The 26,040-nt window shown below is 49.5% G+C and overlaps 1 protein-coding gene and 1 long non-coding RNA gene across 2 annotated transcripts; one reads left to right on the top strand and one right to left on the bottom strand.

Moving 5' to 3' along the window:
• Window positions 1-4,637: 4,637 nt before the first annotated feature.
• Window positions 4,638-10,439, bottom strand: LOC135383456 (uncharacterized). Its single transcript, XR_010419887.1, has 2 exons — window positions 10,381-10,439; window positions 4,638-5,413 (listed from the first exon to the last, which is right to left on the bottom strand). It is a non-coding gene; the product is annotated as an uncharacterized LOC135383456 (long non-coding RNA).
• Window positions 10,440-24,596: 14,157 nt separating this feature from the next.
• On the top strand, window positions 24,597-25,196 carry LOC135384630 (uncharacterized). Its single transcript, XM_064613825.1, has one exon. It carries the CDS (start codon window positions 24,597-24,599, stop codon window positions 25,194-25,196), a length of 600 nt encoding a protein of 199 aa, XP_064469895.1.
• The last annotated feature ends 844 nt before the right edge of the window (window positions 25,197-26,040 follow it).

Genomic DNA, 26,040 nt, shown 5'->3' with positions numbered 1-26,040 from the left:
CAGATCGTGACACACTCAAGAAGATCTACGTCTCCACTGTTCTTTCCAAAGTGGATTATGGGTGTGCTGTGTATGGTTCAGCACGGCCATCTACACTCAAAATCCTCGATCCAATACACCACCAAGGACTGCGTTTAGTACTCGGAGCATTCAGAACTTCTCCGATACAAAGTCTATACATAGAAGCGAATCAGTGGTCTTTAGAGAGACGTAGGTTTTACCTCGCTGCTTCGTATGCACTTAGAATCAGGGGTCACCCCGAGAACCCAGCATATCAATGTGTGAAAGATACACAATTCAGACAGCACTTCTTGAACAGACCTTCAGCTGTGCCTTCTTTTAGCGTTAGAATGTCACAAGCAGTCGAACAATATGGCTTTCCAGAATACAACTCTATGATTCTTGAGACAACTAAGAACATCTCTCCATGGCAGCCCCCTCCAAAATGCAACGTATCCCTTTCCAGATACAACAAGCGTGATACTGCTAACACTGTACTCCAGCAGGAATTTGAGGTGTTAAAGGATAGCTTTGGCAGCAATGTAGAGTTGTACACTGATGGCTCAAAGACCGTTTCTGGGGTATCGTGCGCTATGGTCACTGGCACAGTTACAAGGTCACATCGCTTGAAAGTCACCGTGTCTGTTTTCACAGCAGAAGTGTATGCCATCATTTTAGCCCTCAATTATATTTTACAAAATCGCATCAAATCATCGGTCATATACACAGATCCTTTGAGTTCCTTACCGACTATCTGTAGCATTCATAGCACAAAAAGATCCTATAAGAGAGAAACTGATGTTCTGAGGCTGGAACAACATAGAAGGGACAGATACAAACAAAGCCTCAAATTGCCTAAGACATCAACGATGAAAGATGAAAGTCACTGAAAGGGTTAGCCAGCTGTAGGGATCGAACCCACATCTTCTGGATTACCGGTCCAGGGCTCTACCAATTGAGCGAAGCGGACACGCCTATCCAGCGACTTTCGGGGTGCGTCATCTGAAGGGACGACAACCCAGCCACTCGCTCTCACTCACCCTCCTTTCACTCTTACATTTTTCGCTCACTCATACACACATTCATACGACGGAAATCGACGCAAGCGGCACCTGTTGAACAAGAGAGAAACTGATGTTCTGAGGCTGGAACAACATAGAAGGGATAGATACAAACAAAGCCTCAAATTGCCTAAGAAATCAACGATGAAAGATGAAAGTCACTGAAAAGGTTGTTCCAGCATGTTCCAGCACTGAAAGGGTTGTTCCATGTTGTTCCAGCCTCAGAACGTCAGTTTCTCTCTTGTTCAACAGGTGCCGCTTGCGTCGATTTCCGTCGTATGAATGTGTGTATGAGTGAGCAAAAAATGTAAGAGTGAAAGGAGGGTGAGTGAGAGTGAGTGGCTGGGTTGTCGTCTCTTCAGATGACGCACCCCGAAAGTGGCTGGATAGGCGTATTAGCTTAGCTAAATTGGTAGAGCCCTGGACCGGTAATCCAGAAGATGTGGGTTCGATCCCTACAGCTGGCTAACCTTTTCAGTGACTTTCATCTTTCATCGTTGATTTCTTAGGCAATTTGAGGCTTTGTTTGTATCTGTCCCTTCTATGTTGTTCCAGCCTCAGAACATCAGTTTCTCTCTTGTTCAACAGGTGCCGCTTGCGTCGATTTCCGTCGTATGAATGTGTGTATGAGTGAGCAAAAAATGTAAGAGTGAAAGGAGGGTGAGTGAGAGTGAGTGGCTGGGTTGTCGTCCCTTCAGATGACGCACCCCGAAAGTCGCTGGAGAGGCGTGTTAGCTTAGTTCACTTGGTAGAGCCCTGGACCGGTAATCCAGAAGATGTGGGTTCGATCCCTACAGCTGGCTAACCCTTTCAGTGAATTTCATCTTTCATCGAAGATCCTATAGTTCATCGTGCAAGGAGCCTAGCAAACGCTATAGCTAACAGGGCTTATCGGTTGCTGTTCTGCTGGGTACCCAGCCATGTTGGGATACCCGGAAACGAAAAGGCCGATCGAGCAGCTCCGGCTACCCTAACAAAAGATATAACGCCATTCGACATTCCATGAAAAGATTTCAGGCTATGTTTAAAAAGCAGCATTAGCAGACACTGGCAAAGCTTTTGGGACCAACAGATAAGTAACAAATTACACACTATAAAACCTAAGATAGGTCCTCCTCCATCTGCATCCAATCGACTGTATGAGGTGCTACTTTGTCGGCTCCGCTTGGGGCACACCTACTTAACACATGGATATCTCCTACGTGAAGAAGACCCTCCTGAATGCAGTCACTGTGGGGAACTTCTCTCAACCCTCCATATACTCATTGTACGCCCAGCATATCAGCATCTTCGTGAAAGACATTTTGTTTTATTCTATAGAAACTTCTTACCACTCCACCCGGCGCTTTTGCTGGGCGATGAAAGTTTCGTACCTTTTGAAAAGATCTACATGTTTTTTTAGAGATAGTGGTTTTTAAAGGATCTGTGATTTTAATTACTAACCCAGCACTTAGAACTGCTTTAGTAAACAGCCAAATTTTACGTACATAAAACTTACATTGTCTTGGTGCATTATGGCCTTCGTTGCTTATGCGCCATGAAAACCCGAATCATCATCATCATCATGTTTGCAAGTGCTAGATAACGGCGGCCGGGTTGACATGGTGTTTCTCGACTTTGTGAAGGCCTTTGACAAGTTGGTCCATTCTAAACTACTGCGGAAGTTAACAAGCTTGGGTATCCCGTCATACTTGGTGGCATGGGTTAGGGCATATCTAATAGACAGGAAGCAGTTCGTAGATTTAAGAGGATCAGTGCCAGTAAATTTAGAAGCAAGCTCCGGTGTACCCCAAGGCTCTGTCCTAGGTCCACTACTTTTTTAAGTGTACATTAATGCTATTGTTGCGAGGGTCGAACCCGGCGTGAGTATTAAGCTCTTCGCAGATGTCTGCGTCGTGTTTACAACTGTGAACGATAGAAGAGATCAGGAAAGATCAAATAAGGAATTGGACCAAACTTTGCTGTGGGGTACCGAGTAGGGCATGACGTTGAACTCTGAGAAGACTGTATGTATGCCTATAACTCGTAAAAGGACTCTAGAAAGGCTTGTGTATACATTGGAGGTCGTGCCGATTACTGAGGTTTCTGAGTACTGAGTATGAGTACTTGGGAGTAACTCTGACTACTAAGTTAAAGTGGACGAGCCATATTGAAAAGATATGTTCAAAGGCATTAAGAAAGCGATACTTTATGCGCCGGAAACTTAACGAAGCACCGTCTGATGTAAAGCTAAGCGCATATAAAACACTCATTAGACCAAAACTGGAATATGCGTCAATAGTTTGGGATCCATTTACTAAAGTTGATATTGCAAAGCTCGAAAGACTTCAACGCCTGGCCATTCGCTTCGTGCACAATTCTTATGATCGGAGACGCTCGGTTTCTGAACTTCTTGCTAGGTCGGGGCTTTCGACGTTAGGAAGGAAAGAACATTGGCTGAAATTCTCGCACATGCTCCACAACAGCAAACTCAATTTTGCAGAACTCAATTCTTCAAGCAGTCATATTTTCCTAAAACTGTTGACGAATGGAACGCCTTGCCAAGAGAATACTTCTTAACCTAGTAGGTGGTTATCGTGTGTGGCTGGTATCCTATGGCTATGGCGCTGCTCTGTTTGCTCTGCGTATATTATTCGGATTTTGTGGTGTTTGTTAATTATCTGTTCTGTCTCGATTGGATTGGATTGGAAAAAGAAAGAAAAATATGGAGAGATTAGTCCCGACCCAGTCAGAACTGGCTTCTCCAAAACGCGTTTGTGGGTGAAAAAAAGAAAGAAAGAAAAGGGTTAGCACCGAAAAATAGAACAAACAAACAAACAAACAACCAACCAAAAACAGGAAACAAGAAAGGGATAGAGTGGGTGCAGCAGGATAAAGCATAAAGGAAAACGGGGGAAAGGAAAGGGGGAGACTTTTGACGCCGAGAAACACTCACTGCACAATGTCAGATATAGTGCGAACACAATGTCACCGAATTTTTCACAGAGTGTCAAGCAAGTCCAAAGCGGTAAGGAAGTCCACAAGAGCGCGCAATGCCGGCACCTGGTGTTGGGCAGGCCAGCAGCCTAGAACCTTCCCAACGGAGAAAGGGCGATTGTCGAGGCGGGCTAGTGCCGCCTCCAGGGAAAGACGAGGCTCTCTGTATCGAGGGCAGGCTTCTATAACATGCTCTGTGTCCTCCAATACCCCGCACTCGGAACAATTCGGTGTGGAAACCTTCCCAAGGTTAAAGAGGAGGCGGCCGGTATATGGCACATTGGGACGTAGCCGGTGAATGATGGAGGTAACGGCCCGGGGGAGTGCTGGGGGCATTAAAAACTGCAGGTCTGGATCGACTTTGTGCAGCAGTGAGTTAACTGGGACGCATCGACGCCAGTGTTCCCCGCTCAGACGTTTCACTACTGCGTTTATCGTGCTCTTTGCATCCCCTCTTGTGAAGTAGACGGGGTGCGTACGAACGCCACGCGCTAGATGGGCACGCCTGGCAGCTGCATCCTGTGGGAACCTCGGCCCACAAACCCGGGGTGGTTCCGTATTCGACTCCGCCGTAACCCCGAAGAACACTGACACAGCAGGTGAACAAAAGAGACAAAGTTTATTGCCTTACATCAGAGCTGCTGGTCGTCTGCCCGCTTCGTCGCTCCTCGCTTCTGTGACCGTCTGCCAGCGTGCCTGCCGCACGAATCCCTCTTTTCCCGAGCGCTCGCTCTTTTATCTCTTGCGCTATCTGCGCTATCGCGCGGAAGTTGCCGGGTTATCAGCGCCCCCCACACTCTCCCCCCCTTGAGTCAAATGTCCGGAAGTTCGGGGAGATCGAGGATTATATCCTCAGGGTCCGGTGAGAAGGATGGCCGAGCGAGAACTTGGGGGGCCAGCTGCCGAAGTAGGTTCACTGCAGCGACTATGTCCCGACGTGTAGGAGCGGAGGCCACGTTGTTAGCTGCTGCCCTCTGCTGTGCGGCTTGTTGGATACGATGCAGGTGAAGGGCTCCCGCATCATGGGTCGGAGGGTGGATCAGTGGAACACCGCAGAAATGGCAGAGGGTGCTTCTTTCTTGTTCCGTGTACACCGCTGGAGGCTCGGTGGGGTGTCTATTTGATAACCCCAGCCCGCGGAAGGGCTCTGGTAGGGAATCAGGTGGGTCACCGATGAGAGGTCGCGCCTGGTTCCGCCATCTCGTTCTGGAACAGTATCCGATACTGCGGCCTTCAACTAGGACAATCCAGGTAGCCACATTCACAAGTCGGGGTGACGGGGAAGGCCTCCGAGCAGGAGAGTTCCCAGGGAATCGCTGAGGTCGGTGCCGTTGTTGGGGTCGAGAACGGCTTCTCGCTGCAGGTGGTCGTGGCATCTGCAGGGAAAAAAAATGAAAAAGCATCACCTTGGAGGTCTACGAGGGCGGAGGTTATAACGAGGAGACCCCGGTAACCCGCCCCGAACTGTCCCATCTTCAGCGGGCTGCGACTCCGTGTCGATGGGGCCGTGGAAGGGTTGGGATTGCGACGAACTTGTGCCGGAGTCCTCTTGCCCTTCACCTTGCTCCAAGATGCGATCGATGAACTCCTGGAGGTCTGTGATGTGAACTGGGCCGGACTCCTCGCTTGTACTGCAACGTTCAAGTCTATAAGTTACGGGTGTAAGTTGCGCACTTACCCGGTAAGGCCCGTCCCATCGGTCCGCGAGAGAAGCTGCGAAGCCCTTCACCGCGTCGCTAAGTGGATGCGTCCGCCTCAGGACTAAGTCTCCTACGCGGTATGTTACCTGGCGTCGACTCTTGTTGTACTGGGATGCTTGCTCCAGTCGTGCGACCTCAAGATTCTCACGTGCACAACGAACTGCAGTTGAGAGACGGTTGCGAATGTCTTCCGCATATAGTGCATACGGGCGACGGGGTTGTTTCCTCAGTGTTCGTAGCGTGTTTTCGAGTGGAAATACTATTTCTCGTCCAAAATTCAAATATGCAGGGTTGAACCCAGTAGACCTATTTTCCGTCGTGCGAGTGGCGAAGCAAATATCCGTTAGACGCGCGTCCCAATCCTTATGCCTGCTGGTAAGCGTTACCATCATCATTTTGATATTCCTATTGACCCGCTCAGTTATGTTTGCCTGAGGGTGATAGGGGGACGTCTTCTTGTGTCGGATACTCAATGCCGAGCATGTGTCGACAAACACCTTACTTGTAAAATACGAGGCGTTATCCGTGATAAGCTGGTCCGGGAATCCAAACCGCGAAAAGACATCCAGCAGTCGATCCCAGATCCGAGCTGACACCAATTTCCGCAGGGGATACAGCTCAACCCACTTCGTGAAGTGATCTGTAATGACTAACAGGTATTGGTTACCACGGGGACTTCTGGGGTATAGCCCCATTACGTCACATGCGACTATCTGCCAAGGCCCTTGGCTGACAATCGGTTGCAGCAATCCTGGCGGCTGTCCGCCCCTAGGTTTCGACTTCTGACACACTGGACAGCTGCGAGTAAACCGCAAAACATCCTGTCTCATGCCTGGCCACGTCGCGATACGACATAACTTAGAATAAGTCTTGCTGCCGCTACCGTGACCTGCCAAAGCAGAGTCATGGAAATATCTGAGGAATAACTTACGTAGCTTTCGTGGTACTACGATCCTGAAAGGGTTGCCGCAGACCTCCTCGTCGTCCGCCTGGGGGATGTACCTCACCAGAAGACCATCCTCGCTCAGCTGATAGAAGTCGAACCTCTCTCCAGCGTCTCCGGCGTCCGCTGGACCCGTTGTCTCCAGCCAGCTTACTACACGCTGATAGAGTCCGTCCGTCCTCTGGGCTTCCACGATGTCCTTCCGGCTCACGATGTGTCCCCACGCTAACTCTCTGTCCGTTCCGGCTTGTCCAACCGCGGCTACGAGCTCCTGCGTGGTAACGACGTCCTCCAGGGGCAGAGGTGCTCGAGACAGCGCATCTGCCACTTTGTTAGAGGTCCCCCTCAGATATTCGATCGAGAAGTCGTACCGTTGTAACGTGAGACTCCAACGTGCAAGTCTTCCGGCGGGATTTTTCAATCTACTCAGCCACGTGAGTGCCTGATGGTCAGTCTGGATTGCAAATTTCGCACCATCCAGATACATGTCAAACTTATTCAGTGCAAACATGATAGCTAGGCACTCTTTCTCTGTAACGGTGTAATTTCGTTCAGGTGATGTCAGCGTGCGGCTTGCAAATGCCACCGGCCGAAGCTCACCTTCGTGCTGTTGTAACAACACTGCGCCCAGTCCATAATCGCTCGCGTCTGTCTGCATTACAAATGGGCGATTAAGATCTGGGAGATACAGACAGGTGATCTGCGCTATCGCTTCCGTCAGGGAGGAGAATGCATTCTCCTGTGCTTCTCCCCATGACCAGCGCGCACCTTTAAGCAGTAGCCAGGTTAGTGGCCGCGTCATGTCCGAACACCGCGGTATGAATTGTCTATAAAGTCCAATCATACCAAGGAAGCGCTGCAAGCACTTTATGTACTGCGGGCGAGGGTAGTCTAGGATAGCCTTCAGCTTGTCCTCGTTCGGCCTGACCGTGCCGGACTCCACTGTAAACCCTAGGAGGTCGATGCGGTTAGTCGCCAACTGCATTTTTCGAGGATTGACAGTCAACCCAGCAGCTTGCATACGTCAACACGACTTTCAGGTGTGAAAGGTGTTCCTGGAATGAACGTGAAAAAATTACTACGTCATCCATATAAGCCATGGCGAAGTTGTACTTCGCATCGCCGAGCACCTCGTCCATCATACGCTGAAAACTAGCCGGGGAATTGGACAGTCCGAAGGGAAGCCGGACGAACTCAAACAGTCCCCTATGACAGGTAAAGGCTGTCTTTTCGACATCATTAGGTGCTATCGGTATCTGTGGAATCCTCGACTGCAGTCCAAGATTGTAAACACACGGGCTGATCCCAACGTGTACATGATCGAGTCTATAGAGGGAAATGGATACGAATCTCCCACCGTCACCTCGTTCAACCGGCGGTAGTCCACGCACAACCTTGCGGTTCCACCTTTCTTCGGAGCGAGTACCACCGGAAAGGCCCACGGGCTGCGCGAGGGTCTCACAGCACCCGTCTCGATCATTTCGTTCAGCGCAGCATCGAGCAGCTTGCGCTTGTGGACGCTAAGCGGCCGCGGGTTGCATCTCCAAGGCCTTGCGTCGCCGGTGTCTATGCAGTGTTCCAAGACTTCGGTCAAACCTGGTTTTTCCGTAAACATCCGGGAAAAAGGTAGCAATGCTTGCTCCAGCATTTCTCGTTGCTCTGAGGTTCCAGAAAACCCTTGCAGACCCCCATGCAAGGCAGCAGTTGCAACTACAGGCGTTTGGTATCCCGTTCCGTGATGCTCTCCAACGGGCAGTGATGGTCCAGTGCCGCGAAGTACTCTAGCGGCTTGCTGCTTAGGTTCCTCGCTGTTGCCAGTCGGTTCCCGGTTTCGCTTTGAGCAGTCGTCCTGGGCTCTCTCGCCAGTCCGGCGTTGGTCCGCTCCAGGGGTTGTCCACTCCAGGAATGGGTAGAAGGCACTGCTGCATGCATGCTGGTAACCTCCGCGACGCAAGTTCAGGACAAGTCCCATCCGGATAATGAAGTCGCGTCCCAGGATCATTGCTCCTGCCAGTCCAGGAAGGTAAACAAAGCGTTGTCTGACCCGATGTCCATCGACAGTCAAGGTAAGGCGCACCGCGCCACCGGCAGGTACAACCGCATCAGAGGCGAGCCTTAGGCGAGTCCTGGTCGTCTGTACCGAGATGTTCCGCTCCCGGCACCAGTCGTGGATGGTGTCGCCGATCAGGGAAACAGCTGCTCCGGTGTCCACCAAACCTGCAACGTCTTTGCCCAGAACGCGCACCACGATGAAAGGTCCGATGTTGCAGATGTCATCTTGCAATCGGCACGCAAACGGGACCAAGGCCACTGTATTATCAGAAAAGATAGCACGGTTAGAAGTAACTTGCCTCTTATCAATGTTCGCTCCGGCCGACGACGGGAATTCGTAATCTGCGGTTACCGCCGTCGGCGTTCCGAGTTTCCCTGGGGGGTTCTTTCGGGGGTGGCCGAAGTACGATGTGGGCAGTCCCGACGGATGTGTCCGTGTTGCCCGCAACCGCAACAACGCGGTCTCCCAACGTTTAGTACATTAGAGCGCGGTGGGGTTGATCCCTCAGTCCTGTCGTTACGCCGGTATCCTGACGTTCGGCGACGTTCGCTACCGGTCTGTCCTGCGCTCCTCGAAGTCTCCTCAACAAGCCTCGCTCGGTTCCTTTGCTCGTGCGCAAAAGGATCGAGTGAGCGGTGTGAAGGACCTGCCGACGCTCCGTTATTCGTTCCTGCAGGCCAACGGGGTTGCAGCTCCGTTGCCTGTACCGATCCGCCCCATGCACAACTAGGCTCAAGAGTCTCCTCCGGTCTAGGAGGTGGGCGGTAACGCAGCTCAGCTAGCAAGTCGGCCTGAATGCTGCGCGCTTCTGTAGCTAACTCCGACAGGGAAGTAAAACTTCGACCCCGTAAACATGGCTTGAACCGAGGGTGGCACTGTCGGATAACGCGTGCCACCTTCTCTTTTTCGTCTACGAGAGGGTCCGCTCTCCGATACAGTTCCTGAATCGCCCGGATGTATTCCAAAAGGCTCTCATCACTATGCTGCGTTCGGGCTGCAAGCTCTTCGCGCATACGCATCACGTAGTCTGGGGGGAGGAACTCGTCCCGAAACTGCTGCTTGAATACGCTCATCGAGAGAAATGGGGGCTGGGACCTACGCCACAAAGCAGCTGAGCTTACCAGCGCTGCGGGAAGTACTCGACGCAGAATGACGTCGTCGGTGGCTCCAACGGCAGTTTGGTAAGCACTCAAGTCGGCGAGGAAATCTTCAGCAGACTTGGAGTCGCTGTAGCCCGAAAATGTCGGTACCGGCAAGTTCAGGCGCACCTGCGTGTCCGGGGACGGCTGGGCGTGCTGCTACCAAGCTGCTGCGTCAGTAACGTACAGAGGGATGCCATCTGTCGAAGCAAGTCCTCAGCCACTGGCGCAGGCTCGTCCTCGTCACTGTCTGGGTCGTGCTTCTTCCTGGGAGGCATCTCCGGTCGAAGAACCTGCGTTGCAACGCAGACGGCGGCAGAACGAAAAAAACAAACAAAAATGCACACTAACTGCAACTGTGCCGTGCCCTCCGGGGAAAACGGTGCGACGGGTCGAAAACACCAACCTCGGCCCACAAACCCGGGGTGGTTCCGTATTCGACCCCGCCGTAACCCCGAAGAACACTGACACAGCAGGTGAACAAAAGAGACAAAGTTTATTGCCTTACATCAGAGCTGCTGGTCGTCTGCTCGCTTCGTCGCTCCTCGCTTCTGTGACCGTCTGCCAGCGTGCCTGCCGCACGAATCCCTCTTTTCCAGAGCGCTCGCTCTTTTATCTCTTGCGCTATCTGCGCTATCGCGCGGAAGTTGCCGGGTTATCAGCGCCCCCCACAATCCGCAGCCTCATTTCCGGGGACACCGCAATGGCCAGGGACCCACTGCAACTGGATGTCATGTCCCCGTGATACGGCAAAAGTGTACACTTCAAGGACGTCATGCACCATTGGAGACAGACGTCCCGATCCTGTAGAGTAGAGAAGGACTTGCAAGGCGGCTTTGGAGTCGGTGTAGATGGACCACTGAGCTGGGGATGGAGAGGATGCAATGAAGACAAGCGCCATACAAATTGCGTGCAGTTCCGCCGCCGCCGCCGTGCGGTGTGAGAGTCTTGCACATCCTTCAGCTGACAACTGCGGGATCACATAGGCGGAAGCAGAGCCGGAACGCGTCGTTGATGCGTCGGTGAAAACCTGAATCTTCCCTCTATCGCTGTCAAGTACGGCCAAGGTGAGCTGCTCGACGTATGATTATTACAAATGCAATGCATTTCTTTAGTTTTTCCACTCATGCTTGGGCCTCTGAGCCTGCAGTATTCATAAATAAAAGTAAATAAATAAAATTCAGCATTTTTGCGGCATATAGACATGACACGCTTTAGCCTCGCCATTAAAAAAAAGAAAACAAAAGAGACGAAAAAGTGTTTAACCTCCCATGTCATTTTTCTGTTGTAACTTTTGCAGGTCCCTGCACTAAGGCGAGGGAAACTCGACTGGTAAATCGGTGTGTGTGTGAGGGGGGGGGGGGAGATGAGCCGCTCGTTTCGTGTCGGGGGAATCGGGGCACAGGAGTGGAAATCTGGGGAATCGTGCATCACCCGTGAGCCAAGCTTATGCGTATTTTAGGCAAATCATTATTCTTGTAGTGCGACACAGATGGAATTACAAAATAGGGGTTTCCAGAGATGAACCTGGGTGCTAGTCTATTGCCAACTGAAGGAATGATCACGGAGAAGTTATTTCAATATCATCAAAGCTCGCTCGAGAGACCGGATTTTTGGAGGCTGTCACCTCGCTGGGTTCCGGAAAAAATAGTCCCGCAAAAAGGGTGCCTGCTTGCGTGAGCGGAAAAATTGGTACCGTGGAGTTTCCTGCACCGAAAATTACAAGAGCGCCATTGTGAACAGCTGAGGAAACTGATCATAGCCGATTGCGATTCGATCAAGTGCCATTCGACCACATTATTTGTTTATATTGGGAGACAAAGTTTTTAAAATTCACATTCATGCTGTCCCGTCGGGTCCGCCCTGCTAAGCCAAAGCCGATAAAATGTGGTTTTCGAGAATTCGTGTGGTAAAGAGTGACGTCGGGTTTTTAAACACTTAATATCTGACGAAGCAATCGAGCATTCTCGTTGATTTTCCTTGTTTCGAGAACGTCAATTTCGGTTCCGGAAAAGATGGTTCCTGATTCCGTGGGCGGAAATAATGGCCCCGCGGGCTTTCGTGCGTCGAAAAGTGCAGGAGCATCATTATGGGCAACTGAGGAAATGGATCACAGAAGGCCAAGTGCTATGATTCGCCGTGATTATTTGTTGAAATTGGGACGCAGGCTTTTTTTAATGAACATCGATTGATTTTAGTGAACAATAAAAGATGCAAACCATTGAACGAGGAACATAAAAGCGGTTACATTCCCTGCACCGCTTGTCTTGTGACGATTGCATCTGTTCTTTCTGTTCCTCTCTCCCTCTATTTTATTTTGCCGAGTACGAACAACGCGGCGAGGTTAGGAAGCCATTCTCCAACAAAAAATAAATATTGACAATGACACGAGCCGTTTGATTTGGTGGAAAGTCATCGAGAGTCATTTGATCGAAACGGCAGCGGTCGCTGAATCCATTTTTCTTATTGGTTCACCTAGAGCGTTGATGAGAAGAGAAAAAAATAGAAGATGAAAGGAAGAGAACAACAAAGAAAGCTGCAGCTGTAAATGCCGTTATCCTAGGGAACATCTACCTGTGTGTAATCGGCTTGCTCGTAAACACATTCCTCATGTTTACCCACTTTTTCGCATCCAGAAAGTGGTGTTCACCTAAGCCCGTTCGGCAACTTAATAGATTTCCCCGCTCCGACACACAGTGACTAATCCCTAATCGGCAACCTTTTTTCAAGTAATAATTTATGTCAAATAATAAACATTTTTGACAAATCAATCAATTCATTAAATAAATAAATGACATGCTTGGACGACGCTCACTGGGTGGTACCCCTATTCACCCTTTCACTGTTAACAAACAGAAGGCACAATCGGAAGGTGTCTAGGGCTCCCATGGTCAGCGTCTACATGTGGCGCCACACTGTCAGTGAAAGGGTGTTTACAGGGGTGTTTACAAGTAGTGAAAGGGTTTAACCCAAATGAGTGGAAAGGCGTGGCGCCACATGCAGCCGCTGACTCTGGGAACCCTAGACTCCTCCCGATTGTGCCTTCTGTTTGTAAACAATGAAAGGGTGAACATCGCATATCGTATCTACTGTATCGTATTTTCCTATTGTTGGTCAGACTTTGTTCTCTCATACTTTCGAAGTCGATGAACCGTACTTTCAGCAGAAGCGGAGTTGTACGGGCCATTAAACAATGAATAAATGGGTGTACAGCTTTCATTGTACATAAACATCGAGACAGAAGAGATGCAGGGGACAACTATAAAACCCCTGTTCTGCCAACTGTAGAAAAATACTAGCATCCAGAGGACGATATAGTGAGCTAGTGCAGCAAATTACATCGATTTTATGTTGCACATTGAACGGAATTTCAAATCCGGAGAGCGAATGACAACACTCGGTCGGCTGTGATGTGCTTCATCGGCTATCTGCAACTACGCTCCTGTATTTTTGGCAGCTCAGGTTCTTGCGGGACCATCTTTTCCGTCCACAGAACTAGAGACCATTTTTTTCCGGGACCCTAATTTTCTTATACCCCGCGAATTTTGAGATCGGGGATTTCGCAACCGGGAATATCGACGTCCTCCCGAAAACTTCAGAAGTTGGGAAGTGACTGAGGCGTGCACTCTTAGCGAAAGGAAAAGAAAACGGCAACTTCTTATTATGGGAGGCGACGGTAGAATTTCTAACATTGTTTCGGCACTACGAACATTACAGGACAGTCCTGTTGAACGGTACTGGAATGACTGTAAAGCGCGGCTAGCACTAACCGGAAATACGTTAGCCTTATGAGACAGTTCAAACAGTTGACTGATAACGCACAAACTCGAACCGGCAAAATCGGGCAAATTGACGTTCCAGATGAAGCTCGTCTCACTTCTCTAGACGCGCAACGTGCACAGAGAGAGAGAGAGAGAGAAGAGGGTTGTTGGTCTCAGTGTGCTTTCTTTTTACATTACACGGTCCACGACTATACAAGCTCAGAGGATAATCCCTTTACGAGCAGCTAAGCAACCTTTTGTACTGGTCTCCAAGGCCATGCCCTTAGTCAGTGGGCCATGAAAGTAATGAGAAGAGAGAGAGAGAGAAAGAGGATGCACGAACCAGCATGATGTCATCCACACCACCCATCAGAGCCAGCACTATGCTGCGCATGCGCACCGCTTGCTCGGCTGATACATTGGGACAGAGGACTGGTGTGCCCTCTTAAAAGGTACCCCATCGGGACATTTCGCGATGCACTGTAGATAATGCGGATGTAATCCCGTGTTTGAGAATACAACAATTTTACGCAAAGCAAACACAGAAGCAAGAAGATAAATTTTAGAAGCCTGCTGTATACAAAGAGCCGCAGATAGCTGTATGAGCAGGCCGTCTATCTTGTTGCCTGGAAGAGATTGAATGTTTGTGATCTCTTCGTTAGCTACAGCACGAAGTGGAGAGAAGGAATTGTATTTCATTAAAACATGTGCCATGTGAAATTTTTCGTTCGTTTTCCCTTTCGGTCTTGTCTCGTGCGCTGTTACGAGGTTTAATCTTAGCGCGAGGGAGATCACGTGGTTACGGCTACCAATGGGAGCTCCGCGAGCTCTCACTTCTCTGATTTACTCGGACGTGTGTTCGACGGTTCGTACCCCGCTAAGTACGACATGTAACAAAGTAATTCCTCTTTCAAAAGTACTCTGGAGTGTCAATACGTGCATGATGTAATGAAAGTCATCTATCAAAGTGTTGCAACCCCTTTGAAATGCGACATCGCCGCAAAGCACCACAAACGTTGTCGTATGTCTGTAACCTTTCACCAGGCAGGAACATGTGTACGAAACACCTCCATCCAAAACTGCGCAGGTTTTATCAAAAAAATATATTATGAAACGGGCGCGGCGCCTCTGTAAAACGAGTGGTCACGGAAAGCAACACTCAACGCTCACCACAACCGGTGCCTTTTCCGGACACTGCTTATTCTGTCCTGGTCGGTTCAATATGTTGCATGCGCAGTTTCGGCAAGAGGTCTCGTTACACGACGGAAACGGTAACGTGGAATGTCATTTTTGTTTTCTTCAAAACACAAAGGGGAATGCAGGTTTCGAAGCAGACGACGGCGCGGTCACGACGCGGGTGACTGGGGACGCGGGGGATATCCTCCTGCGGACCAAGCTGCGCACTATGGAATTCCGGTTTCCGCTCTCCGTAATTCGGTTTCGGTTTGCTATTGTCACCACTTACGAATTAATTACTTGCGCAAAATGAACGCCAAGGCTGTATTCGGTATTGAGGAGGTGGTTTCTGTTGGGAATGAGGTTCACATGTTTCTTTTTTTTTTTTTTCGAATGCTTGCGAAGTCTCCCTTTAAGCGTGGCGGACACATTGCACGACTAACAGCCCCAAACATCAACATTTGATGATTTCTACTCACTGATAAGGTCAAGTATTCATTTTGGATATGTCAACCTTTATTTCAACATTTAGGACATTGTCCTTTGGGAATGCAAGTAGTGTCGACTTGTGAACGTTGGACGAATCCGTTTTTGCAGACGCAGCCAAATATTCTGCAGATGGCAAGACAGGGCTGGTCTGGTGGCTGGCAGCAGTAATCCGGGCAGGATGATGGACAGAACTGAAACATTCCAGTCTTGCCGCAGTCTGGTTGGCACACAGTCAGTTTCACGCACTGGCCTCCGTTGGAACATGACCTGAAACCAGAGGAGCCTTTTACTTTGACACGACCACTGCTGTTGTCGAGCGAAGCAAGAAACATGTACATGTGCAGCCTCCTTCGGTCGTAGTCGGAACGCGCAACCACGTGGCCAATGTCACGGAGCGTTGGCCCCTAGATTTGAAAAATTGGATGCTTCGTAACTCTGGCTTCGTATGCTCGTTAGGGAAGTTATCGCATCTGCTATTATGGTGAGCGTCGTAGCCACGCTCGCGAGCAATGGTGCGGCTTGGATGCTGCGAACTAGGTTGAAAGTCAAACCCAGTAGCCAACGCTCCGCCAAGAGCATGCGTCCTAGATCAGCTACGCGCTCGCGCGTTGCGATTAACGATACAACGGACCTAAACGAAAGATTGGTTTTAGGCTTCTAATCAACTGTCGACCGGTGTTACACATGCTGCCCTGGTTAACACGTTCTCGTGCAGCCCCTTAGCGGGCTGGGCAATATGTTTAACATCCTCCACAACTAACTTTCTGTTTCCCCTTGTTCTTATAAAGAGCGTCCGCTCGAAACGTCTAGCGTCCGAAGTATAGTCTTCCCACTTTTTTCCCCCTTTGGGTACACTACACCCGGTTTTTACACTTCCTTTGCAGTTAACTCCAAGGACAACTTTATATCTATAGCAACTGGCAATACCTGTTTCCAGTGTGCTTCGTTACCACTATTCGCACACTTAGTCCGTGCGTGCTTCTGTGACCCGTTCTAAGGTAAGAGGCGGAGCAGATCTAATACCTCCTAACAACAGGACGCAGAGGTGGAGACAAATAAACACGGCCTGCTCAACACTAATCGTGAAGGTTCATTATTAGTAGCACCGACCGAAGACCGCATTCATGGAAGGGAGCCTCCCTCTATAGCACATGTAACTACACTCTTACAAATGAACTTCACCACATAGCACGCTCCTAGCCAACCATCATCCCGAATGACAACGTTCTCGCCCCCGATTTGTTGAAAACGAGAGGCGGCTCCTATTTTGTGCCCATTATGTACGACACAAAATAGGCTCCGCCTCTCGTTTTCAACAAATCGGGGGCGAGAACGTTGTCATTCGGGATGATGGTTGGCTAGGGACGGTTGGCTACCCAATGATAACCTCGGAAGTGGAGCCTGAATTTTTGAAATTAGACCCCTTGAACGTAGAAGAACGCTTGGCATGTTTGTCTAGGCCACGATGTACCAAGTTATTCAAAAGCAGCTGCGTGTAATTACGCAGCAACGCATCGGACGACACCACCAAATGATGGAAGCCCTTCTTTAAAAGCTCTACACTTGGCTCACACTGGGCTCACACAAAAGCTCACACTGGGAGGTGACGCGGGTACGAATCCCTGCACCGGCTGCGCTGTCAGGGATTTTCCCTGGGTTCTCCCGGCAGGCTTTACAGGCGCAGTTTCTCCCAAAGTCGGCCCAGGACGCATACTCATTCTTGCTCTCCTCTGTCCACATCTTTAAGCTACTCATAGCTACAGTTGTTTCGCGGCGTTAACACACACACACAAAATTAAAGGCTTGTCAAAAGCTGAAGTTCAGACGGCTTTAGATGACAGTGCGCGCACCGCGACTGGTCAGCTTTGACGACCAGGGGGATTAATCGCTTGCACGCGTCAAAAAGTGACGACGGGCGGGACACTCGTCGAGAAGGGCACGTGATAAAACACGGCGCTCTTCGCGCGATACGTGAGCGGCGTGGCATGCGTCACGGGCAATATGTCACGTGCCCATGTTTTTAATTCCGGCCTGGCTTTTTGAATTTCCCGCCATTCGTTAGCTCGTGACGACTGTAACGACGATGAAGCGATTAAGCCCCCAGGTCCCTAAAATAATTACTGTTACGCGGATGAACAGCACCGCTGCTTCTAACCGGTACTGCGAGAAAGAGGTACTGAGAATGACTTATGTACAAAGCGCCTCGCTTCAATATAAGATATAAAATTATGCGTTGAATTCAGTCGGAGCATACCAGTAAATTGGTTGCACGGTACGTATTGCTTAGGCAGGCCGACATCCGCTAGGTACGTTGATTACGGAGTACCAGACGAGAGCCGACGTACCACGCTCGTTAAGATACTCTTTGTTAAGATGCTCTCTGATGGGCGAAAATAATTCCCACCGTGGCCTCGCTTGGGCTGACAATCCTCTCACGATGTAAAACACCGTCATTATTATTATTATTATTATTATTATTATTATTATCCACAGCATTATCGTTAGTATCATTGGCTCAGTTGGTAGCGTGTCCACATACTTATACCAAGATTGCGGGTCCGAACTCGGTCGGGGACGCCAACAACTTGATGCTTAGACACGCCGTCTTCCGTGAGGGGCGTTAAATGGTGGTTCAGATTTCAATGCGCGCTAAAGAAATCCCTGGTGGGAAAAACCACTGTGGCCTCGCTCATGATTATAGTTGAAGTTATAGAAATGTTCGTGAACACGTAGCTCAAGTTCTACGTTGGGCAAGTAAACGCCTTTCTCGAGAGATAATTCGAATGACGTACCGAAGTCGTACGAAACCGATGCCCCCGGCGACGCGCCAAGGCGTGCAGCGGTAGGGGTGTCGTGGGGAGTGCTCGACTCCACTGTGCTCCATTAGGCTGCGTGCCCACATGCGGCAGAAGCGCGCGGTAACGCGTATGCGGAGCGGAAAATTGTTCCCGCGGTACGGGGGAAGCCGCGTTCCGTTTTCCCTCGACCGAGCAATGTACGATCTTTAGCGGCATGCCGCGCATGTTCGTATAATCATGTGGTCAACGGAGATTGCGTCACGCTCTTGTTTTCTACTGGCCTCCTATACAGTCTGCAGTACGCTGACAGCGTCATCAGCATCAATATCTTGAGAGCAGCGGGATCCGCAGGCTGTAGCGGCTGTAATGGCGACATGCATTCTGCATGCCGCCCAGCAGCACCCTGCAGTCGGTTCCCGCACATGTGTACCGAATATGAGTACGGGCCCTTAAAGTCACCGCGCACCGCATGGAACGCCAATGATTAACCGATGGTCATATGGACGTGGAGGCTGCAAAGTCATCTTAAAGGACCATGGAAAGAGTGGAGAAAGTTTTTTCTTTCTCCTTCGGGACCGCGTTCAAATATGTCACCACTGTATTATGTTTTTACACCATCAATACTGTCCTAGCGAACATATTCCGCCCACGGCAGACGTTTTAATCCTGTCAAGTATGTTCGGACAACGTGTCCGACAGAAGTTTGTTGGACAGTTAGTTTTGGTTTTCTTTCTTCTTTTGTCTGTACAGGCTTCGTCAGTCCGGAAGGCAATGAAACACACGGCTGGACGATTTTCTGAAAAGCGAGGGACTAACAAGGTCTAAGGCGGATCCCTGTGTGTATTTCAACCTTGCAGAGTGTATCATAATTGGAGTGTACGTAGACGACATTCTGATCCTGGCTCAGACTGAAAAGAAAGCTGAGAGTTTCAAGAAAAACATGGGACACGTTTTTGAAGTGAAGGACCTTGGGGAGGCAAGCCACGTCTTATCGTTAAGGGTTCAACGCAAGAAGGACGAAAAGCTCACCTTGGACCAGACGATGTATGCCGAAGGAATTGTGGATCTGTTCGGCATGAACGATACGAGAGGAGCCTCTTCGCCACTTGATCCTGGAACGAAGCTCCTACCAGCCTCCGAGGGACATCAAGCCTCGAATGCGCTCTCTCACAACTATCGCCAAGCAGTCGGAGGCCTACTTTATCTCGCCAGCGGCACAAGGCCAGACTTGGCATTCGCAGCGGCTTACATGAGCCAATTCAACCAGAACCCTACGGAGCAGCACTGGAGCGGCATCAAACATATTTTACGCTATGTCAAGCAAACTAAGCATCATGCGTTGACGTTCGAGAAGCTAGGGAGGAAAGTGAAGACCTTTTGCGACGCTGACTGGGCGAGCGATAAGGTGGACAGGTGGTCGTTCAGTGGCTACGTTTTCACCTTAGCTGGCGCAGCTATCTCTTGGAGTAGCAAGAAACAGAGGTCAACCGCTTTGTCGACCGTGGAGGCAGATATCTTGCCATGTGCCATGCAACGAAGGAGGTCTTGTGGATGCAACATTTCATGCAAGAGTTGGGAGCGAGCGAGTTCATCAACGCACCACACACAATGCATGTCGACAACCAGGGCGCGATCGCACTGGGGACGAACCAAGTGACATCGGAGCGCAGCAAACACATCGAGCTCCGACACTTTTTTCTGCGAGAAAAGATGGAAGAGAGCAAACTAAGGCTCGAGTACGTCAAGACGTCGGACAACCACGCTGACATACTGACAAAGGCGCTGGACGGCAAGAAAACCCGACAGCACCGTGGGTCTCTAGGCCTTCGTGACATCACGGGCACCTTGACGACACGTTGAGGGGGGTGTCAAGTATATTCGGACAACGTGTCCGACAGAAGTTTGTTGGACAGTTAGTTTTGATTTTCTTCCTTCTTTTGTCTGTTTGGCCTGCCGCCGCGCGCCTTGAGCGACCCGCGCTGGCTCGTTCATTAAAACCGTTAGTTCTCTATCGAACAGTACTGGCTGCCTTTTCTCTTCTCCTGGCATCCTACCCAACAAATCCCTCGCTCGCGCGATACTCTCCACTTTTCTGTGGAAGCCATGTGACAAGCCAGAGAACGCGCGTCACTATCTGACGAAGCACCTGCATCCGCTCGGAGTAGGGATCGCTGTGTGACATCAGCCGGGATCGACACGGGGGAGGTGGCGGAGGTCGGGGCGTTGTCTGCTGCGTACTTTTTTCGCAGGTTCTTCTGACAGACGCTTGTGTTCGGTACCTCGTGTTGCGGTGTAGGTGCTTATTCTAACTTCTTCTTCGAGGTTAAGTGATGTGTGTTTAAGTGAGATTGAGTGAGGTAAGTGAGGTACGAGTGGTTAAGTGAGCTGCACACACACTGTTTTGTGTGTGCACCTTGGAATCAACCTACGGAAGCTGTGGGAGGCGTGTGCGCATTACAGGTACGTTGCAGTACTTTTCTTCCGTTACCGGGTACCGCACGAGCGACTTTATCTGGCGAGATATCGGCAAAGGAGAGCTAGGAGGAAAGTACGCGCCAACCAGATATCGCGGAAGAAATGCCGACCGCATCCGAACGACGTCTGAAGTGACGATGGAGAAGTTACTCAAACACGCCACGGAGGACGGCTCTGAACGTAGTGCAGGTAGCAGGCGCAGTTTCTCGTCGGAGAAATTCTGGGTGTGTTCGTTTATTAAACTCGCGCGACCCGCGAGTGGGAGTCGTGACGTACGAGAGTCATCGTACGTCATCGACTCTAGCACCCACCTCGAAAGAAGAGTCGTTGCGAGTCGACTCTTGAGCACCTCTAGTGTTGAATCCTCGAATTTTAGAACGGGAGTTAGTGTCACGTGGGCGACGTCATGAGAGCGGGGCCGCGGCATTTTCGCCCACCAAGACTTCACTCACTCGGCTCTCGAGTAGTTCGAGTCGAATAAACGAACGCAACCTCTGTGGAGCGCGCACAGAATCTCTCGGCGGTAGACGACTGAACGAGAAGACGTGACGTTCCTCACGTTCACCCAACAAACTACGACGCTCCTGGTGCCCTTGCGCCTCCGCCGAGATTTCGTCAGAAAAAGTCGCTCGTGCAGATACCGGGTACGGTATGACTGTCGGGTTAGCTGTTTGCAACTGCCTTATTCATGCTTTTTGTGACTCCTTGTGGAAAGCGTTCGCTGATAGCCTTTACATGTGTGCATAGAGTGCTTAAAATACAGTCGTGCAGTAAATTGTTGTACCAAAATTTTGTGGCTACGTGCTCCAGGGCGCACCGAAATCGCACGTTAGCATGCTCCAAGGAAGTGTGTATTTGGATGCCCCACATTGAAGCAAGCCGCAAACACTGGGTGTGACTAACCCGTTGCTGTAGTGGTCAGCGAACAAGTACATGCACTCAGTTTTGGAAGCACTGCGCAAACATAGTTAGATGTTTCAGAACCGCGTTCATTGGACGCCATTAGCATTGGAGGACGGTTACGTAAAATTTCAATCGGCAAAATGACATCGTGCGTTATTCTGACTAACTAAATATGACTTCATGCTTTAAGCGTGTCATCTATGCATTGAAGATTAGAAACAGGACCTAATGATGTCCATTTCACCATGAACCCGTACGGTTGTATAAGTTGTGGGAACTGGAGTACTTCTAGACGCAGACATTTAGCGTAGTTCTAATTTTGTTCTTTGTTTCTCAACAGATACTTTTGTCGAATATGCAGAGGCAGGCAAACCATAGACATTACATGACATTGTCTGTATATACAAACGAAAAAGGCTCATCAAAAAGTATTTGGCAAGCTTTCTGCGGGACCTACGTCGGGCCAGTACCTGAATAGACCAGTATTTTGTAATCGCGTGTTGTCATTTTAGCTTAATCACGCATGGAGCACGTTTGCTCAGACGGTTCATGTCCACTCATCCATGAATAGAATGAATGAGAATGCTCATACGAATCATCGGCTGTATGAGAATGCTCATATAGCTCATACGCTGTAAGGGAATGCTCATATAGCTCATACATGCTCACAGAAGCCCATGTGATTGCGAATACAGATGACTCTATGATTCTTTTCAACAGGAGAGGTTGGCAAATATGCATGGCTTGCTTTGCCGTTTGCATTGCTCGCTCGCGTCAGGCAGATTTAGCGACGGAGCAAGACATCGCTTCAGACAGATTCAGAAGTTGACGCCAACGGATTTCACGACGCTCGGCGGTGACTCGTAATCAGTCTCACTAAAATGTAGACTGCATATTAAGTGCCCGGTTGAACATCCCCGCGTTGAATCAAGCCAAGCCACCTACTTCTTGTTGGCTTATTTGCCGTAACCTGATGCATCGGAAAGCCGCGCGTCCTTTTTGTTTTCGTTTCCGCAGCTTCGAACTCCACACGGCATCACTGTAGGCCTCCTCAATGAAGCACACACTTGTGTAACACACGTGTGTGTGAACGAAAATGAGAGACGCACCAAAACGCAAAGAGCTACATTGAACACTGCCACATACGAGACGCCGATGCCGACATACATGCGGTACGTACTCTCTTCTCGTAGACACACGCAATGATGATAAAAGAACCAGCGTAAAGTGCCATCGGTAATCAGATACAATTTTCGAAACGTTTATCTTCCTTCTTCATATCTTAGAATGTATAGCAGTGAACAAGTATAGCACGTCGCTCAGCCTGCGAGTGAGGCGCACGGAGGAGTGGCATGGGGATGGTGTCCGGAAACCTCCCGCCAGGGCAGCGTTTTTTACAATAAAATTGCGTTGCAGTGGGACCTTATTTAGCCGAAATATTTTTCGCGTATGGTTTTCATGTACCATTTCACGAAATACGAGCGGTTTTTATTCAGCTTGAATACCCTTTCCATGCTCCTTTAAAGGAGCATCAAAGTGGTGCCTAACATGGTCAAAAACTGCTGTCATAGCGTACAGCAGTATGTGAAAAGCATTTCCACAAAATATTTCTGCCCAAGATTGTTTCACCGCGGCGCAATATAGTTGCAAAATCGCTGCCCCGGTGACAGGGCGGGGCGCTCCAACTGCAGACCAGACCCACACTACTGTGACGTTTATGGTAGAGACCCCCTCATTCGTTGGTTGGAAAAACCGTCTGCTACGAACATTGCGAGCTGTTTCTTGTTGACTTCTACATTCTTTACATGATTTATATCACGTTTTCTAAAACACAAAGCATATATGCAGCCTGACAAAGTAAAAAATGGCTAAGCAGCTTGCGAGGTGGTGAAGATGATGCATAACATAAAACCCCGAGACTAGGAAACGAAATGACACAAAATCACAGACACAACAAGAAGACTTCGTGTTGTGTCTGTCCTTTCGTGTTCCCTAGTCTCAGGGTTTTACATTACGCATGACAAAATACGATTGCGATCACAAGAGTAATACAGGGTATTTCATTTAACTCGAACTCCACCTTAAAAAAAATAACGGCTCATTGCATCACAATGAAACCAACTGCATAGTATTACTAGTAGCCTAAAGTGTTTCAGAGGATATTTGTACCGCAATGAATTAATTAATTAGTGGAAATTAATTTTAAACGTTCTAGTTACGAGGATTACAACGAAGATGTCAATTGTGAAGTTGTAGGCGCTGCTCTGACGAAACAAATCCAGTGGCTTGCAACACTCTAGCTCTAACGACTGTTTTTTTTTTCCCGGGTCTGCAGAAATGCGCCCGGACGTCTGAAACTTGGATGGAGCATGTTTACGTCACGCCAAAAGAGCGCTCGATCGCCGCGCCCTCCAACGTCCACTTGAGTAAAAAGGAGATATGCGATCCATTCCACCTATACCATCCTTGCATGGTGCTGTATCTCAGTGACGATGAAAACGCGGTGCTTTGTCTTTTTATTGTTTGTTCGGTTCCCTCCTGTTTTTTTCTTCTTCCGTGATGCAACTGAAAGTACGGGACAAGGAATGTTCTTTAAACCGAAGCACCTTCATTCTTTGTCCATTTTCGTCTCCGTACACGCACTCCTTGTTGGGTGCTCTGCGGGTCAAATAATGCCCTATTCCAACGAAGAAAGAGCTGACAGGGTGCTTGCCGTAGGTGCTGCACAGAGCAATAAGAAAAAGGCAGTGAAGATTTTTCAGATATGGCATCCCGGCAGGAGACCAAGCCCTGCGACGATTGTTCGTCAGTACGAGACGCTAAAAGAATTTGGCAAGTTTTCCCGAAAGCGTCGTAGGTCATCGACACCTTGAGACAACGTTCGAACCACCATCCTGGCGTTCTTTGAGGCACACCGTCTAGCCAGCATCAAGGCCAGCAGTCAGAGTGGCGTTCCGTTGTAGACAGTGTGGAGGGTAGCAAAAGAGGCCTGCCTCCATCCTTACCAGGTTCAACTGCATCAACAGTTGCAGCAAGAAGACTTCGAAAACCGGTTGCACTATGCCAACTGGCTTTTGCGCACTGTCGGTCAGAACCCGAAATTTTTTAGTAACTTCATCTGGATGAGGCAAACTTCTCCTTGGGACGCGCAGGTGAACCTGCACAACACTCATTATTGGAGTACCACCAATCCCCATTGGCTTCGCCAGTCCCATCAGCAATACAAATGGTCCCTCAACGTCTGGTGCGTCATTTGCGACGGGACCCTCATTGGACCCGTCTTCCCTGATGGGACATTGACCGCGGACAGGTACCTAAACGAGGTTCTTCAGGGCCCCGTGGAAGAGTTCTACGCAAACCTCCCACTCGCGCGATATGGCCAGCTGTGGTTTCCGCACGATGGCGCTCCAGCACACAGGTCCAGCCCACCTCGAGCCTATCTCGACCACGCATTTCCGAACCAGTGGGGGGGAAGGTTCGGACCAGTGCCATGGCCTGCCAGGTCCTCGGACCTTACGCCTATGGATTTCTTCTTATGGGGATATGTGAAGGACCGCGTGTACGTCGAGGTCACGACAACACTTGCTGCCCTCAAGGCGAAGATCACTCAAGTTTGCCGTGAAATCCCCGAGGACATGTTGCGGAGGGCGATCGAGAACACAATCAGGAGATGCCGATTTTGTGTGATGACGCAAGGCGACCTCTTCGAGCACCTGCTCTGACAAAATATTGTTTCTGTTATGTTGGAATACATGTGCGAAATGCAGACTCACTTTGTCCTATCTTAAAATAAGTTGTCATTAAAATAAGTTACACCAAAAAGAGGCAATTACTTTTATCTTGCTCTTTTCTGTTTTCCCTGTGCAGCACTTAGGGGAAGCATCATACCCGCTGGCTCTTCGCTGGAATAAAGCATTGCTTGTGCCACAAATCATGGTGGAGTCATGGTGGAATCATACAGAGAGTGGTTGTAAAATTAGTAAATGCGCAAACGTTAATAGAGCGGCTGAACAAATGCCACATGCGACAGCTCTTCCTTGTGTTTTCTGGTTTGCTTCTTTTTTTTTCTGTTTGTAAACACATGATACAGGGTCAAGGCGCTTCTGTGGAAAGATAACCTTCCCTGTCACATGCTTTGAGTTGCTTCACGGCGAAAGAATGAAAAAAGAGGAGGAAATCAAACAAACAATAAAAAGACAAAGCGCCGCGTTGTCATGGTCAGCGTGCCTTCTGATAGTGTAGCAGATACGGCACCATGCAAGGGTGATAGACTAGTACAGGTGCAATGGATCGCATATCTCCTTGTTCGTCAAGTGGACATGAGAGGGCTCTGCGATGGCGTGCTCTTTTGACGTGACGGAAAGATGCTCCGTCCAAGTTTCGGAAGTTCGGGCCCATTTCTGAAGACTCGGGAAAAAACGAGTTGTTAGAGGTAGAGTGACAGTGAGAGCTAGAGAGCTTGCGAAGGAGGGAGAGGAGGCAATGCTTTCTCTATCTAGGTGGTGTTGCCCTGGGCATCTCAAGAAGTCACGTGACTGCCTCTTTCTGGCTTCGCTGCGGGTCCGG

Source organism: Ornithodoros turicata, chromosome 2 (assembly GCF_037126465.1).
Source record: "Ornithodoros turicata isolate Travis chromosome 2, ASM3712646v1, whole genome shotgun sequence".
Taxonomy (NCBI): Eukaryota; Metazoa; Arthropoda; class Arachnida; order Ixodida; family Argasidae; genus Ornithodoros; species Ornithodoros turicata.
This window is presented reverse-complemented; position numbering and strand designations above follow the sequence as displayed.